This window comes from Macrosteles quadrilineatus, unplaced genomic scaffold (genome assembly GCF_028750875.1).
Source record: "Macrosteles quadrilineatus isolate MER2022 unplaced genomic scaffold, UCM_ALF_1.0 Scaffold_1__1_contigs__length_201487025, whole genome shotgun sequence".
NCBI lineage: Eukaryota > Metazoa > Arthropoda > Insecta > Hemiptera > Cicadellidae > Macrosteles > Macrosteles quadrilineatus.
The window spans coordinates 166,856,205-166,875,692 of NW_026542594.1; the positions used below are offsets into that span (position 1 = coordinate 166,856,205).

General features: G+C 32.4%; 1 protein-coding gene across 1 annotated transcript in view; it reads right to left on the reverse strand.

Moving 5' to 3' along the window:
- Positions 1-19,488, reverse strand: part of LOC129002437 (G protein-coupled receptor kinase 1-like) — a 29,877-nt gene that overhangs the window by 2,879 nt on the left and 7,510 nt on the right. Inside the window, exons 2-3 of the mRNA XM_054430238.1 lie at positions 17,319-17,395; positions 10,069-10,142 (exon numbers count right to left, since the gene is read on the reverse strand). Of these exons, the coding sequence (XP_054286213.1) occupies positions 10,069-10,142; positions 17,319-17,395 (151 nt within the window). The remainder of the gene's footprint in view (positions 1-10,068; positions 10,143-17,318; positions 17,396-19,488) is intronic.

The window sequence follows — 19,488 nt, forward strand, 5'->3', positions numbered from 1 at the left end:
GCTGAAATTTGGCATGATGATAGCTCACATTCCCGATTAACATTAAAGCATATTCTTACCTCAAAAATCCTTTCGGGCTCCGCCCCAGTGGCTCTGTAGTTCCCCATGTTAATCTTATGATTTTTCATATTTAAAAGGAATTAATGCATCTTAACAGCTGTTTCAATCAAACAAGTAGGTTCTTTCTATGATGTTCAATAGCATAAAAGTTACAAGGATTACAACAGGGTGCAGCACTATATTTTTTTTATTTATTATAACAACAGCTAATTTCCAAACCAAAAGGTGAGTGAGCGTAGCGAACGAACTTCAACTGGAGGCGAGTTAGCGTAGCGAACGAGCTAACCTGAAGGCAAGTGAGCGCAGCGAACGAGCCTCCAACCTAAAGGTGAGAGAGCGTAGCGAACGAACTTCAACCAGGACTTGAATAAGCCATGCAAATACTTATGAAGTTAAACGGGACAAAGCCCGCAGGTACAGCTAGTGAAAATATAAGTATAAAAAATTGTGAGACAAATTATTTTTTTTAAGTTAAGCAGCGGCTACACTTGCCCGATTCGGTCCGGTCCGGTTCGGTTCGGTCCGGCCCGAATTTGTGAGGGGTGGCTACACTTGTACGAATCGTTCGGTCCGGCCGGAAGAGGTAGCTACACTTGTATGATATTTTGGAAGACACACACGAGCACGGGGCACAAGTACAGCAATACAGAAAGTGTTTAGTCAGGACTGATTAACCGAATAGCACGGTAGGCACGTGCCTAGGGCGCGAGGCAATTGGCTTTTTTGAGGGGTGCCAAAAAATGAAAATTTAAAAAAAATTGTGGTTGTACTTGCATGCAATCTCGGTAAACTTTTTATAATCCCTCGCGGCCGTGTAGACATTGTAATCGTCTCCGAATATTGCGACAAAATTCAGACTATTTTCAGCGGTCGTAGTAGACATTATCTTCTTCCATGATCGAGGCAATATATGAACATAATTGCCTAAATCCTTAGGCCTATATCCTATAATAACTATTTTTCCTAATTGAATTCATCACTTTCGTAGCCGAGTGCTCACGGAACCACCCGATCCTCATCCGAAATTCGGGAGTAGGTGGCTACACTTGTCGGATTCGGTCCGGTCCGCCCCGAATGCTTCCGCCAAAATGCGGATGAATGCTCCCGGACGATTGTTCCGCGCCGAACCGGACCGTACCGGACCGAATCGGGTAAGTGTAGCCGCCTCCATTTAAAAACATGGGAAGCATTGTCCGCATTTTGGAGGACCGGACCGAATCGGGTAAGTGTAGCCGCTGCTTTAACCAAAAAGTGAAGACATAATAATTTTCTGGCCCAAAATTAAAATCTCAATTACCTCTATCATGTTGTGCACTTATAATACTAAAACTACTGTACATTTTTTCGTAACAATTCTTCAAAGAAAATATATTGAACCTAATCATGGTGATTGAGGTCTGAAGTGCCTTTGAACATAGTATGACAGGTAAATCAACTACACCTGAGATGATGAATATTCATACAGGCTCAGTACAAGTCAGTAATACCAGGTGCAACTGGGTCTACAGTATTGAACTTCTTACACAGGGGGCAACAGTAAATATTGTCTCAGATTGAATTGTGTTAAATGACTATTAATCAATTTGAGCAGTTGCCACCTGTTTCACATGGTGAAGGACTGATGACTAAAGAAAGTCCATTGCTAAAGATAAAGCAAAGGATTTCGACAGCTAAAGATTTAAGTTGTCCAAGCAATAAAGTGCAATGGAGTATAAGACTGTTGTCTTGTGTGCAAAGTGATTTTGGAGATTACATCTTGTGTTGGTTATCCATGAGGCTAGCTTTTGTTTTGGCATACAGTTTTCCTTTTTATATAGCCTAACAGGAACTTCTTAAACTTAAAAATTCAGCAATAAGAAAATAAATTTGGTTAAAGGCTCAGCAACTTTGGTATAATTTTCATTTTATATCAAATAAAAAATATACTTCACAAGATGATGCACTGATTTCATCATACTTAATGGAGCTCAACTAGTAATTATGAAAGACTAAAAATATGTACTGTATACAAAATTTGATGAGAATAACGATTTTGTCTGTATAATAAATATCATATTACCATAACCAAATTTTAAAAAAATGATGAAAATAATTTCATTCAAATTACTATGATTTTGATCAACAGATATCCACACCAATCAAATATTTACTGCTCATAAAAAATAATTGTAGTATTGCTGTAAAAAGAACCAAGGAAGAATAGGTATTATTAATCAAGAACCAGATCAAACAACTTAACTGTTAAATGGATGAACTTAATCTGATCGCCTACGACACACCCACCTACAGCGATTGTGCCATGGATCAAATTACTTTAGAATAAACAACAAACTAGATAAGCTTTCGGGCAAAAATATACCTTATGAAGATTTGGATAGGACAAGTTCAGAACACAATTTCCAGATTCGCCTATTGGGTCTGATCATGATTAGAGTGTCCAATCAAAATCAACCAACTTTACAGTAGGGTACCATATTTAATTTTATATTATTTACCGTCTTGTTGAAAACAGTATAAGTATAAATCGCCTTTGGCTTGCTGGGGCTCCGCCCCTTGGCCCCCTGGTGGTTGGGGGATTGTTGGAAATCTCCTTGGAAAAAATCTGTTACTGATAAGAGGTGCAATTTTTGGAAAATGCTCTAGAAGGATTTGTAGAAAATGTTATACATCCTGACCATCAAGCTTTTTGCTGAAAGTTATTATTACTATTAATGGTGTATACAGTAATTCTTTATACCGTCAACAGCGTCAACATACGTTGTACAATATATTTTAGGGTTCATAATAACACAAACATTTTAGAATTTTCTCTACCATCTCGTCACAATAATTATTTTTATAGCTTGTTAAGTAAGATATATCCTGAGTTGAATAAATTATACAAATCCTTCCCTCTGAATAATTGACTGAACCAAAAGTGCTTATTGATTCTTCACCAGACTTGACACAAAGGAGTTTGGAACTTGGTTGATAAATTAAACATAAACTTTCCTCAGGTTGAAGCTGGAGCAGACAAAAACTGAGGCTTCCACTTTGTCCACAAGAGACATTGGTTTTGATGATAATTACAATAAGATTGTTTAACAAAGCGATAGAATCGTAATCTTGGAGACTAGAATTAGTAGATTTTAGTTAAGTCATAAACATTTGATCCTTATCACGTGTAATATGTTGTAATACATACAAAAATTAGATGTCCGTCTATATTAGCACATATTTTTCAAAAAGGTAATCAACATACCCAGAATAACTATTACAGTAGAACCTCTTTAATCTGAATTAATTGGGACCGGGGGTAGTTCGGACTGTTGAATAGTTCGGATTACAGAACATATTGTTGTTTTTTACATAACAATAGCTAAAACGTGGCTAAAATGGATCGTAATTGGTACGGGAAAAGTTGAAAAATCCTATGCTTTAAACTAAAATAGTGTTTTATTTAAATACAGTAGTAAACGTATTGAATAAACTGTTCTGTACATTAAATACAGTATAGCCTACAGTAAAGAACTACTGTACTGTGTATAGAGTACAGCAATAAGGCGTTCGGATTAGTGGACGTTCGGACTACGGGAATTCGGATTAAAGAGGTTCTACTGTAGGGAATATTCCCATTTCTATAAAGGACCTAGGACTCTGTTCCAAAGATTTGAAAGTTTTGTAAGTAAATATTGATATAAGTCTCCATAGCAACAAAAAAACTAAACCAAAAATATTTATATCTGCTTTGTTTATATTTCTCAAAGATTGACAATTTTTAACAACTGATTTGCAACGAATAATTTGAATTTTTCAATTACCGGTAGTATGTTTGTTTCTTTTAGGTTCCTAGAAAGTTGTTATGTTACCAACCATGTTCTTTCTTAATCGGTACTGATACTTTGATTGTTTTTCTGATGTAGCTTAAAATTACCAATTGTGTCTACATAAGGTCATATAACATATCCTATTACATCACAAAAGCGACTAGTACTATTATAAAAGTAAAGTGATTATAAACTTAAGTTTTTAATAGAATATAAAGTTTTTACCACAGCATTTGTAGTCTTGATATTCTTGAATGTTCTTTTGAAAATTTGGACTTGAATCCTAAACGAAGGCTTTCTACATTTTAAAAGATGTTGGAAGTAAGTTTACATTATTTTCCATGGCAACGACAACTTAACGATGTTTAAACTCATAATTTTAATAAAATATATTATTTAAATCATTACTCTGCAAAACAGTTCATTGAATTCAAAGAGAATTTAATAAGACTGGTTGGTAAATCTAAAAACCTAAATATTTATTTCGGGTTAAAGTAAATGATTTCTACAGCAGCATTAGAAAACACATACCGGTACTTATATTTTGTGTTCCTATCCCATTGGGAAACCCGGGAACAGTTGGTAGTATCAATTTATAATGCTGAAGGGTATGTAATTTTTTTTAGTTAACCTAGCATATTTTTTTTTTTTAGTTAACCTAGCATATTTAATTTTTTTTAGTTAGCCTAGCATATTTCAGATGCATTACAATGATGACAACACAATGGTAGATTTATGACCAAATATAATTATCAATTATCAATTATTTAAGATGGGGACACCACTATGTGCGTATTTTAACCCAAATATGAGTGAAGGATGAGTGTAGGATATATATACAACTGGATATATATGAGTGTAGGATATATATACATATATATACAACTGCAGCCAATTAAGTCAGCTTGAATAATAATTTGACATACACAACCATAAATAAGCGACAAAAAAATAAACACATATTTAATAAAAATAAACAGAATTAAAATGTTTTATGTGCAACAAAACAGTTTATTTTACATAGGCTACTGCTGAAACGTGTAATATTGTTCACAGCTTAATATCTCAGACTTCTTGTCTATCACATGTGTTGATGTGTTACTCAAGTTTCTGATGTGATATTATAGCTTAGACTTCCTGCATGATGTTAAAAATATCTACTTTTTTATAAACGTCCAAATATACAGGTTGTTTCAAAAAGGACTTTACAACTTCGATAATTCATATAAAATTATTCCAAAAGTTACAGAGCTTGATTTAGTTTTGTTTTACAGGGAAACACATCAAGTTTAGAAAAGTTGTATATATTATGAGAAATTTAGAGTGAGAAATTAAGTTACCACCGACCTTTGCACAACCTACATAATAATGTTAAGTTTTAAAACAGCTAAAATGATTTTATAAAATAAATATATGATCCACTGGACGAAAACTTTCTGATTTTCAGAATGTGAAATACAATTTTTGCTCATCCAATGACGTTCGAAAAATAGCCGATAACATACTGGTGCGGAAAAATTTGTTTGGTAATACTGATTGTCCATGGTAAAAATATTATAATTTTAACCACTTATCTATTAAAATATCTCGCTCGCTTTGTTTACTCGTCATAAAATATACTTTTAATTTTTTTGCTATGTATCATTTAATTTTACCAACAATTACTTGGTCAATGATTTTTATGAAGAAGATTTTATGTGTTATGTTAAATACTGTCTTGTCTGTAAAATATATCATAATAAAACATGTCTAACAAAACAAAACATTCATTCAAATTTTAATCTGTTACATCCAAAGGCGTAAACCGAGAACTCATTTCATCATTTCCAACGCATCTTTCTGCCGGGTAAAGGTATTCACGGCCCTCCAGTTTTAATATTGCAGTCACTGAAGCGCTACAAAGATAACGCTCCTTTCACTTCAACAGCCCTTACATGTTTTATGGCTTGGGAAAGACTTCATATTTACAGAAGAAAATAGGATATGAAAACCCATGTGGCTCAATGTTAGACTTAAGCCTCACTAAATGTCAAAGTAAATCACCAGGAACTATTTTAATGATTTGTCTCTCGAGACAAAGAAATCTTTAATTAATTGACAAAATTGTTGATTTAAGTAGTTTTGATTCAATGACCTACAAACTGTATACACATCAATTAATTATAGTGTTTTTTTTTAGTTTTTACTTCAATCAAAGTTTAAAATAAAATAATCTTTGCTCAATAGTAACAACTGATATTTTTCCTCCTTTGTACTGTATTTTGTAATTTGCTAATTGTGGATGGCTTGTTATAAACACATATTACAAGTCTTTTCTTTACTTTTTCCTGGTTATTTTGCTCATCCAACATGGTTACTTAGCAACCCATAAGGCCAATGTTACAAAATTTTGACTTCCAATTTCATTTTTTACCTATGGTAATTAGAATTTTGTTGGCAATTTCAACTGCAGTAAACACATTTTTAGGCCAGATATAAATTATTAACAAAATTTGAAGGAAATCGTCAAAGCCGTTTTCAAGATCTTTAGGCAGGCATACAGACATACAAGCAAACATTGCTCATATAAGAGTATAGGATATATATAATAGCAATAACACAATTCATTAGATGAAATTATTTTTAAAAATTTACTGTTTACTACAGCAATGCCTGTGGTACTTCATAGACTACTTACAAAGGCAATATTGCAATTTAAATAATGTAAAAGACATCCTATCATGTAATCAATTTTAGATCGTAAGTACAAAACCAGATACAATATATTGATTTATTGAGTGACTTTAATCTTCTTCTTTATGGTAAATGTGAATAGTGTATCCTCAAAGCACATCGAAGGAAAATAATTCCATATATAAAATCAAAGAAGAGCTTAAATCTGCTGAGATAATTTAAAGATAGAATTAAGCGGTAGGAATGATGTAATAACACGGAGTAGGCTCTATCACAGGATTGGTGGATCAGAGCGGAGGCAGTCAGTCGCTCAGTGGTATTCAAATTACAATATCGGCGCCTTATTGACATCTGTATAATTGACTTAGCCTACCCTCGCAATGTTTCTGCTTTTAGCCAATTTCTGACGGCAATCGCTAATTTGCTGCAAATGTCAAAAGGAAAGAGATTTATCGTTAAGTTGCTGATGTTTAGTAACAGAATTACTGTTAAGTTTTTTATAATTGTAATTGTTATACCGGTAGTTTGTTTGTAGGCTAACATTTAAAAGTAGAGAAGCAAAAAAATTATTTTTAGGTAGGATTATACTGTAATTATCTTAAGGTTACTGATTTGATCCTTAGAAGGGTAGAATTATTCAAAGGCTTATTAATAATTCGTGCTTTGTAACAATTGGAAAATATATAGAACAAGACTAGGGTTGGGTCCATTCCCTTACAAAAAGTGTTAGTTAATTCCATGAAAACTGTATAAAACTGAAAAAGTTAGAGAATAAAAACACACAAAGTAAAAAAAAAACTGGTCTGTAGTTTAGTGTAAGCCTTAATTTTTATACGTTGGTTCCTAAAACATGCCAGAAAAAAATATTATAAAAATCAAAAACTTGGCGTTATTTTAAACTAACAGTTTGAGGTTAAATAATTATGTTACAGGGAATCAGTATTTTTATGATATTCATGAATGAAATACAGGTTAAAAGAACTCACTTGTGCATACTTCCCTGCTTTCACTCTTCCAACTCATTTAAAACTTATTAAATTTTCATAACCTTTTAAGTAAACACTAAAGTCTCTCTTTTATTCCTTCTAGCTCATCAAGCAGTATAACTAGCTACCTAATTTTCATATAAATGAGAACTTAAAAATCTTAAGGTGAACAAGTTCACAGAAATTTCAAAAAATTAAAAAATATAGTCTAATAAACTTTGATGGATGTATGATTTTTGTCACATAAAACGTTAATTTCTTAAACATAAAACTCAAAAAACCTGACAAATAAAAAAACAATTATTTTTCTTGTAAATATTTGTTTTGTGTAAGTCTAAAAGATTAATTTTGTTCCAAAAACATCCCAAAAAGTTGTAATTAAATTACTACATGATTTTGATGGCAGCTGTCTCTTCTTCAGGAAAATAATGTTTTATCTGATTTTTAATAAGTAAAATTTAACATTGAACCCATACAGACATCATCACATCATTATGAAGAAAACCAAAAAAACTGCTTATATTGGCCCTTAGTAAACACCTAAGCTGGCAACAAGATGCGAAGATATTTATGTGCAAGTTGCCATAAAGGTAAACCAATATCAATCAAATTTTAACGATTTACTACTATATATTTCAATACTGTAATACAGAGTTTAAATCATCAACAACCTAGATGATTTATATCTAAAATCTATAAGTCTACAATGCTGTATTGATTTTTTTATTGTAAAATTATTTGGTTAGATTGTTTGTTAACACTATGGCTTTTACTCAATAGACAAAAGTGAATCAAAAGCCAGATGGCAGTGTGGGAGTTTTGTCTGAAAGCTATTCTGTACAATGTCTGATTCTGATGGGAATAGCAGACCACATAGCATTCTTGAGGCTGGATTCTATATTGATCTCTAAACGCAATGTTCACTTTTGTTTGCATGTGATCGCTTGTAACTCTGACTTTACATTGTAAAATGATTTATGTTTATTGTTTGTCGCCAACTATGATGAAGACTAAGCGATTCATTTTGATAGAAATGTCTATTAAGACATAAGTACACTTGTTTTGAAAACATCCGGTTATCTTACATATACTATTTGCTGCAATAAAATATTTCAGACGTAGCGTGTAGTGGTACATTTTAAAATGTTGCTGACACACAATTAAAAATATCATAATAAAAACAAACACTGTTAGGCTAATAGATTAATAAAAATCCAATAGGCTAGTTACAGAAAAGGAATTATTTTTTTTAACAAAACATTTATTCATACTTATACTTGTACTTTTCTTTGAAATGGCGACCATACAAAGTAGGTATTTTAAGCCAAGTATGAATGGAGATGAGTGTATAATGAGTGGCGCGATCTTGTAGTCTTGTTAGTGACTAAGGCCGACATATTCCTTAGACACAGCTGTTAATTTTAGCCCATACAGCTAATGGCGACTAAGGGACCTACAGTTTATAGTGGAATCCGAACCACATTTTTCCTTGGTATATACGAATTGGTCTAATTATCAGGATAGTACTGCGGATAGTCGTAGTACTCACCCGTGCGGACGTTAATCCACACCAGGGAGTATCGCATCCACAGTGCATGCCTATAATTATCCACAATTCGTGACCTCCTAGCAGCTGGATTACAGGACGTCGCCACCCGTCCCAGTAGATGGCTGTGTGTGAGTTTTGTCTGAAAGCTATTCTGTTACAGATTCTTGTAAAATTTCTAGGATTTGATGCGCTGTAAGTGAGATAAACGGGGATGCGGAATACTATCCCCCGGAAAACTACCCCCCCAGGTGAAACGTGACGTCATAAAATCTGCTAACTAACCAATATGGAAGCCGTGTCCGCGACTGGAATACTACCCCCCCTAGACAAATCATGCTATGTAATTTTAATTTTGATTCGAGTAATTCCGTTGGATAATAGAAAATGCATGTGGTGAATATAAAACATTTTCGATTTTTGAAATGTTACAGCAAGTTTGGTTGGTTAGGTTAGGTTAGATTAGAACTGTTTGACAACTAAATTTGAGTGTCCGTGACTGGAAAACTGCCCCCCCGGTCTCTGACGTCAATATGACGTAGGAACCTGCTTGGGGGGGTAGTTTTCCGGGGGACAGTCTTCCGGCGACCCAGATAAACTTGTTCCCCGTCTCATCCATCTTTTAAGATTCAAAGTGAACGAATTAGAATCCAGTCAAAAAGAATGTAGGAATGAGCTAGAGCCAATTAAAAAACAATCGATGCCAACTTTCGATACATCTGATTGCTTAGCTACAATCTAAGTTTACAAGTGATCAAAATGTACAGCTGATTTTTATTCAAGGGCTACTTTATTTTCACAACACGTGTAATGAGAACAGCCGTTTTTGCTGAATTATGACGACGATTCTTTTAGTTTTGTTTATTATCATTTTTACACTGGTGAACGATGTCGGAATTGTATGAGATCTGGCACAGCATAGATATTTTAGTACCGTAACTAAGTTTTGATTAGCCTATAAAACTATACAACAAAAAAGACTGTTTGAGTTGCTTACTTGTTCGTAGAACCTAAGCTGAGGTACAGGCTCCTCTGACACGTTTTCACAGAAGTCTTTAAAAAGGAGGTAACCTGAAAAAAAAACAAGGTGTCAAAAGAACAGTTACCATAATCAGTGCAAGAAGTTAATAGGCCTAACATATGTTAGGCCGTTATATGTAGGGCCGTTCATATGTTACATTATTTTATTGGATTTTTGTAATTTTTTAACCCAACCCTTCCCTCTTGTGATGCTACAAAACGCAAGTCTCCTCCTGCCTGTAACGTAACAATGTCAAAAATTTCTTTAACAAGGTTGTGGAGTATAAAATCTAGGTAAAATTTTCTCCTGAAATCGAAATAATGGTTTAAAACTGGATCCAAAGTAATGTTATTAATACCCCCGCCGCAGCAAACCTGCCGACTAAGCGAATTTCCATTTGTCTGAACTGATTTTCAGTTAAATATATTTTAATAACATTAGGTTTAACGAGTACCTAGGTTTGCTGCTACAAGGAAACTAATAAAGTGTGTTTTTGAGTAAAATATTGATAGCTTAGTACAAAATAAATAAATTTACCAAGTTTTATCAAAATATATTCATGAACAAGCAAACTACAACATTTGACAATATTCTCCATAAGAATAACATGGGAATTTTAAATTTACAATTTTTTTAATTTTCTCCGTTACTAATAATCGAACAAAAATACTTTTATATACTAAATTATTTGTTTTTTTAAGCTCTTTAAAAAGGTCTAAAGAGAAATTGGGAAATTTTGTGTTTTGAGGGTCAAAAGTGAGAAAAACCAATTTTTACCCCATAAAACGCCCCGGAAAGCCCCGTTCCCATGGTCCGATCGTGCTGGTTCGCGAACTCATTCAAGTTTATCCCGCTTTACACCTTTAAACCAAATTTCATCAAAATCGGACAAAAATTACTCAAGTTATCGCGTTCACGGACGTATATATATATAAGTCTATATATATACATATATAAAAATTTGAACAAATAGTGTTTTTGGCCTCTGGGGACATCAAAATGAAAAAGTAAATCGGTCCCGGGTCTAGGTCTTACCGTGCCACCTACGGTAATAGCTACTTCCCTATAGGGAAATTCGCTAATAAAAACCAACATTTTAAGAATAAACTTTATAGTTCATTTCAACACAATATCTAAACACATTTACATAGCATTTAGGCCTACAATAAAATGTTATGTCTTAAAAATCATAAGTTGTATACTAAACACTAACACAAACACTGAACACTTAAATATACGCTAAATGGTTTTGTTGAAAATTCAAAAAAATTTTCAATTTAAAATTCTAATGTTATTTTTATGGAGAATAATTAAACTGTTGTAGTTTGTTTTTGTTTGTAGTATGTTTCAGGAGATACTTAGTTTAACATTCAATCATAATGGAAATTAGCTTAGTCTTCAGGTTTGCTGTGGCAGGGGTATTTGTGTTGATGAACTAAGTTACTGACTACACACACTGATAAATGATCAGCTGCATTTATGACTCACACTAAACATTTGCAAAGTGTGCGATGTACTTTGCTGTCTGAATGTAGTGCAAGTGTAAGTGGGGCCAAATCGTTGTCAGGGACAATCGGTTTGTTTGCTTATGACCTCAATAGTTGACCGACGTTGAATGATGGTCTAAATGTCGATTGATCATCGTATGACATAAGTAACAGTCACTACCATCACTGCTGACCTAATCGTCAAAACTTAATTCGTAACAAATTTCAACAAAAGAATTGTAAGATTCTGGGACGTGTTTAAAAAAATAGGGGATGGTGAGAAGGTTGTTTGTACTGTAGAGAAATAAAAACATAAAATCTTTACTTCCAACCAAGCAATATACCAAGTGTACTTGTAAATGATAGAATGGAACCTTCCATTAAACTTTATTGTTGAAAAGCTATTAAAAGTTTGTTAGTATAGTCACTCTTTCAAAATGTGTGTTGGTTAAAGAGTTGATTAAAGAGAGGCATAAGGTATACCTACCAGTTACCAACAATGTAATTTAAGATATCACTGGTCTCTTTCAGTATACAATTACAGTATTAAACCTCCTACACAGGTATAGACAAACTAGTATGGTAATAAAATCAGATGAACAAATTATACACATTTTTTCTGTCCTCATAAACCAAAAGCTAGCTTTTACACCCAAGTTTGCGCTGCCAGCTGCTTCATCGGTGTTGTAGATCTGCCAATCCCAATGTACTGAAGGGCAATTCATTTTCTACTTCAAGGCACAATAGTCATATGACTTATCCACTTGAACTTTCATTAGGCAGTTTCAGCTACCTAAGTTGACCAGTATGAAACAGATCAACAAAGTCCAGTCCTTGCCAGCTACGGTACTACTATCTCTGGATTAAAACATTGTTTTCTGCAGTTTACAATCCAGATATCAAATGTACATGGGAAGGTCTAAAATCAACTACTTATGAATAGTGAATCCTATTATCAAATGTGTTCCACGCACTTCTTATATCATAGTATAACCTTTTACAAAGTATATTTGGATTTATAGGCCCAAGTAATTAAATTCAAGATTTGTAAAGTTTTTTTTAAGATTCAAGATTTCAAGAATTACCAATATGTTAGAATTACCAAATATTAGAATTACAATTACAATTTAAATAGGCCTATTTATAAAAATACAGACCCAGAACTTTTTTTGTTGTTACTCATTGTTCATTCCAATATCCAAAAACTATACTTTAACGATAGGTTTCATGTATAAGCATACAAAAAAATCTTATACCTATCGATATACTCAATGCTTTTAAATTAAAATAAACTTATAAGAAAAGATGAATCTGGAAACACTTGACGCATGGCTGCTCTCTTAGATGAATGATGAGCACAAGTGGCTATGTAACCTCTGTAAAAAAAACTAGACTAAGCGCCAGAAACAGGATTTATGATTATAAAATGTTTTCCTTCTAATACACCAATTTTTTTCATAAAAAACTGAAAGAATAGCTTAGGCCTACTTACTATAAATATTAATGCTCTTATTTTTGATCAAATGTGCATACCGGGTGGTCCAAAAGAACTGCTAACAATTTGTTTTGTGACAGCTCAGCTAATTCATGGGTTAGAGAGATGATTTTTGCATTGAATGGTTTCTTAATAATTAAGGAACTATAAAATTTTATTATTTATTAATAGCATTTTTTGTAATTATTAATTGTTCAAACAATTCAACTTTTCTAGAAAAAAAATGTGTGACATCTATGCAATGTTTGTTTTGCAGGTGTAAAGTAATAGTACCCCCGCCGCAGCAAACCTGCAGACTAAGCGAATTTCAACTTGTCTGATTACATATTTAAAATATTTACATAATAAGGCATATATTCCCAATTTAAATAACATTAGATTAATCTAGTGCTTAGGTTTTTAGCGAATTTCCCATATAGGGAATAAGCTATTACCGTAGGTCTCATGGTAAGACCTAGACCCGGGACCGATTTACTTTTTCGTTTTGAGGTCCCCAGAGGGCAAAAACACCATCCGTTCAAATTCATATATATATATATTTATATATATATATATATATATATATTTATATATGTGTCCGTTAGCGCGATAACTCGAGCAAAATTGATCCGATTTTGATGAAATTTGGTACAAACGTGTAAACCTACGTTAATTCGAACGAGTTCGCGAACCAGCATAATCGGACCATGGGATCAGGGGTTTATGGGGGGTTTTATGGGGTAAAAATGGGTTTTTCTAATTTTTGACCCTAAAAACTTAAAATTTCTAAATTTCTCTCTAGACCATTTTGAAGAGCTTAAAAAAACAAATAATTTTAATTTAGTATATTGAAGTGTTTTTGAATGTTCATTGACTACGGAGAAAATTTAAAAAATTGTAAATTTAAAATTCCCATGTTATTCTTATGGAGAATAAATAAACTGTTCTAGTTTGCTTGTTTATGGATATATTTTAATCAAATTTGGCAATTTGGTTTATTTCATACTAAGCTATCAATATTTCAATTGAAAAAACACACCTCAACATCTTCCCCGTAGCAGCAAACCTAACTACTCACTAAAATTAATGTTATTTAAATAGGAAATAAATCTGAAAATTTATAGGGAATATTTTAGTAGAAATCAAGCCGGGTAAATGGAAATTCGCTTAGTATGCAGGTTTGCTGCGGCGGGGGTATTATTAAAGGATTTCAAAATTTAATGTCAAACCAAGGGGAGAATGTATGTGTTAGTTTGCTGATACTGTTTTTTCATACCAAATTAAAAATATCTCTGATTTAAAAATTTAAATTGTTGCACCAACAAAAAAAGATCTTAAAATCGCCTAATTTTCAGCAGCTTGTCAAACTCTCAAATACATTTTATCACACAGACCCGCGTCTGTCACTGCCGTCTGGTTTGTTGGGGCAGGTTTCCATGTTTGGCGCGATGACGGAGCTATTATCTTGAGAAACTGCTTTCCTTCAGCGCCACTCATTTGTCATCGTCTCATTTCAACCGAAAAAATTCAATTAGATTCATGACTTTTGGGAATAGCCAGCCTAATGTGTAGGGCTTGTTTGGCAGCAGTACTTTTAACGATGATTGCCAAAATCGTCTCTAATGACAATTATTTCTGTATCAGTAAAATTTCAAATACTATAATTTGTGAAAATCTAAATAATTGTAGGCAAAAACTGATGAACCCTATTATAATTATTAGCAGAGCTTTAATCATCCATACACCTAGTGGATATTTCCTAAAATTATCAGATCCATCCCTAATAGCTACTACTCATGCTTCACAACGGGAAGAGGACACGGAACAGAATAATGTGGTTCTTTAAACCCACTGCTTGAAATAATTACACATACATTAATTTATTTTAGAATAAAACAATCTTACCGCTTAGTTTAATATTTTTAGTGAATTTTTCATAGGGAATATCCTTTTATACACACTCCCAACGAGTAGTGCGCTACCAGCGCAAGGCATCTAAGGTGTCACGTATTCACAGCCCAAACGAGTAAACATATTGCATTTAAAAAAATCCTACATATAGACGAATTTACCCCAAAGACAAACAGCTAATTTTAAAACTATTAAAAAAATGATAAATATTTTTTTAATTTTATAAAAGTAAAAATAAATTGTAAAAGGATAAAAAGTTTTTTATTTTAAATAGCTAGTGATTATTATCTTATTTTTTCACGTTTGAACGCCAATTTTGGTGAGAATCGCAAAACCCTGTGATTTGATACCAAAATATTACAAATTTACTACTTTCAAGCTCTATATCTCCCTTAATATTCAACATACCTAAAAAAATATTTCTTATATATCTGTGTCTCTAATTTTTTGTATAATTGAACAATAAAAAAAATCTGAGATCTAATTTTCGACCAAACACCCTTATAAGTCAATTCAGAATTACCTTATTAGGTATATCTAGAGATACTTTTGAGTTATAATAAAAAAATAACTTTAACGATAAGTTTACAATTACTGTCCGAGCCTATTATTGGTCTTAATTAGATCTTAATAAACAGAACTGTCAATAACGCAGATATTGCTGGATTTACACTTAATGCCAGTTTTGGCATCTAGGGAGCTAATAATGTACAACCGAAACACTATTTCTGTTTCTATTTACTCGGAGATGCTTTAATACATATTATACTTTCACTATCCAGATGTTCTCTAAAGGTAGTGTTTTATCTCTAGATTTAATTTATTATTGTGATTTAGTAGCACAGATCATATAAACAAATTTAATTAAATATGAGTTGGTTATCCATTTGTTCTCTTAAATAGTTTAAATTGAAGTTTTGACTTGTTTCAGATAAATTAATATACTAAGATTGGTTAATCAAAATGGTTTCATAATATTTACAAGTTTATATTGCAAATATAGCTTATGTAGTCAACTAGTACTAAAATAAGTTGAAATATATATGACCTAATTAGTTTAAATGGTAACTAACATTGTCGTTTAGCAAGTACAGTAACCGAGTAGCCTATACAGTTATGGCCCCTAACTAAACATTAGTTAATAGTTGTTGAGATTTTTGGACAGTTCATCTACGATTAACTACAAGATAGCCTATTGTGTTGTTTTGGTTGTATGTTCACTAAAGTGTAATATCTTCAAATTTAGTTGAGTAAATTTTAAATTTGTTTCCATCATACTGTCCAGGAAAAAAGCCAATGCATTCCTCGAAATCGTCGTTTTCAGGTAACTTCAATAGGGAACAGAAAAGAAAACTTAGTAGGCAAAATTTTTCGGTAGGTAACGCTAACCTCAAAATTTGATATAGCCTAAGTAAATTATGAAAACTCAAATAATATTTTAAGCTATGTTTGTAAACTACTGATATGTAATTGATGAAGACTTTAAAATAACCTTAAATTATTTGGTATAATTTTGTAACAATTAGAAGGTTATTTCCATAATATAACTAAAATGGTTTTTCATCACCCGGAGAGAAAGTGTAGTACCAAAAAGAGCCGCTTTCACTCCTAGTGATGAAAACTACATTAACTTGGTTGAGTTGATATGGAATGTTCACATGATGAGCTTTAGGAAGAGGCTCCTGTGAAATAAGTTTCCCTAACATGGAATATAATAGCCTAATGATGATGCGCATATATTATCATAAAACATCACTACAAAAATGATAGGCCTACTTACTAACCTTTCCCCAACAGTCAAATAAATCCTTATATATAATACGTGAAGGCGTTTTCTACGAAACACTACTCCTCCCTTAATAATGGACGGATTTTTACAAACGATAGGTATGTCAAAATTAAGTATTTTTTGTGTAGACGCCCCCTTTCACCAATTCCTGTAATAAAAGTCCTTGGGCTTTGACCCACAGGCCATCAAAATCCCAATGCATTTCTTGAAGAAAATATTTTGTTTACTTAAACAGACATATAATTTGTATTAATTGAACAGCTGTTCATAGTAAACACATGATACAGACAAGAGCGTTCGTTTCAGAGTGAGTTTGTTTTTAGTTTCGATAACTGGAGTGGAGTGATTGATTCCATTACCTTTGAGTTGACTCTCTTAAGTCATTGGAAATTATGACTGTTGTTCGTTTTGAAATAACGTCTGTAATACTTTGCAATTGTTCGAATTCGAGCAACAGGTGCACTAGTATTAATAAATGTTAGTTTTGATCAAAATAACTACAGAAACTTAGTAGGTACTGTACGGTCTGAACTATTTGTAATTGAACAGAATAATTTTAACTCACCTAAGACTTGGTTGAATATTTTATCAAAATTCACTTCGTTTTTCTTTTCAAGGTACTTGTGCATCACACTCCGAACACTGAAACAAAGAATTGGAAACAATGTTAGTCCAATTAGGTCTAGCCTACTAATCAGACAAAAACCACTCTCATGTTTCATTTGGAGACTTCGGCATACATTGGACGTATCTAGGTAACACAATTGGGTAGGAACCCCATCTTAACCATATGGAACTGGAGAGGAGTAGGCCTATCCTATATGCTCAAATAATTATAAACCAAACAAATAAGTAGGCCTGAATAGGCAATAAATTTTTAGTGAGCTAAACGTTTGAATAGCCTAAAGTAAAACTTGACTTAATATAAGACAGAATAAGAATCACAAAGCCTTTGTTATTTCTTTAGTCTTTTCCTTTAATAGGTAAGCAAGAAGAGCCAATAATTGACAAAGCAACACAAGTTTGAAAGCAATCACATGCGATTTTTAATAAAGCTGACTCAATAATTGGACTTTACTAAAAAGCATAAAAATACTACCATATATTTACAATATTTTACAAAATTATACAAAAAACTGTAGATACAGTTTTTTTCACTTTCTTTATTTTACATAATACTGCAGTTGCTGAGGTCTGTATTGAAGGTGAATACACCTGACCTTCGTGATGATATCATCGATGGTTCCGGAAAAACTTGTACCATATCGCTGTATGGAAAAAATACGCAAAATAATTTTGAAAAAAATATATACATTTTTTGGTGTTTTTAATTTTTTTCAAGGGACATGAATATCAACCCAATTAAATAAGGTATCATAAAAAAATACCTTGAAGGCCCAATCTTTTGTAATTTTTGGTGTACGCAAAAGAGTTTGGGTGGGTTCGATTTTTAGGGAAAAAACGTAGACACAGATAAATTTTTTTTTAATTTTTTTAAACAATACTACACAAACTTTATGCTAGGTATATTCTTAAAGTAAATAAACTAAGGAATTAGAAAATGTGTATTAGATGCAGGATATGACATATTAAATGTGTGTTATACAGGGTCAAAACATTTTTTTACTTTTCGTTCATAGTCCCCACAGTTCAAAGTAGCCCCATCTGACGGTACCTTAGTTAATATTTGTGGCCTCTGAGACATTTTTGCACTGTTATTTCCAGGTAAAAAGGGAGTCTTCTACTTTAATTAATTACAATAATTAACATAATATATAAAGTATCTGGAGAGAACATTTCATAGGCTTATAAATAGGTTAGCCTAGGTCAAAAAAACATAGTACGGTAAATAAAACTTAGCCGTAACTCTGTTAATATTTGAGAGCGCGGAAAACTTTTTTGCACCATTATTTTTAGCTAAAAATCTAGTTTCTAGTGATAGGCTATATAAATCTAGTTTCTAGTGATAGGCTATAGGCTATATAAATCTATAATAGGTTCCCATGGTCACATTCGTCGCAATAAATACCCAATTTTTTCATTAGACTATATTTTTATGTTACCGGTACTTGAGGTGATAGGCCTACATTGTTTAAATTAAATGCAACATCAAGAAATGTTTTATTAAGCCTAAAGCCTAAATTAAGGCAGAGCTGTGATCTGATATATTTAACTTAGGCCTATTTACCATTTAGTCCTTTAATTTCATTTCATTTATTTATTTCAAGAATTCAAACATTTAAACAAGAACAAAAACAGAACAATAAATTAATTTACAATGCGATAACAAACACTAACAAGATCTAAGCAAACAGTACCTAACCAGTGAGTTTTCCATTCTAGGCAGAAACAATATGTAGTAGTAATAGTCCTTGTCACGGATCTAGGCCTAATACAAAATTAAAAAATTAAGCATACCGTACTCTCAATGGGTACAGTTTCTTAACCCTCCAAGTGTCCATAGTTTAGGCCTTAATGTCCACCTATTTTTGGCGCATTTGCAAGGTTTTATTAAAACGGATCTGAGAAGCTTAAAACAATGTTAATTCTAATGTTCTATATACCATTTTCTTTGGAAAATCATGGGCTTCAATATTATATATAAATCATAAGGAACATTTTTTCAAAAAAAAAATTTTTAGGTAAAAAAAATATAATTTCGAAAATTTTCAAAAAAAAAATAAGTTTGCGCTCAATGAAATTTTATAAATTATAGGCCTACAAATATTTGAAAA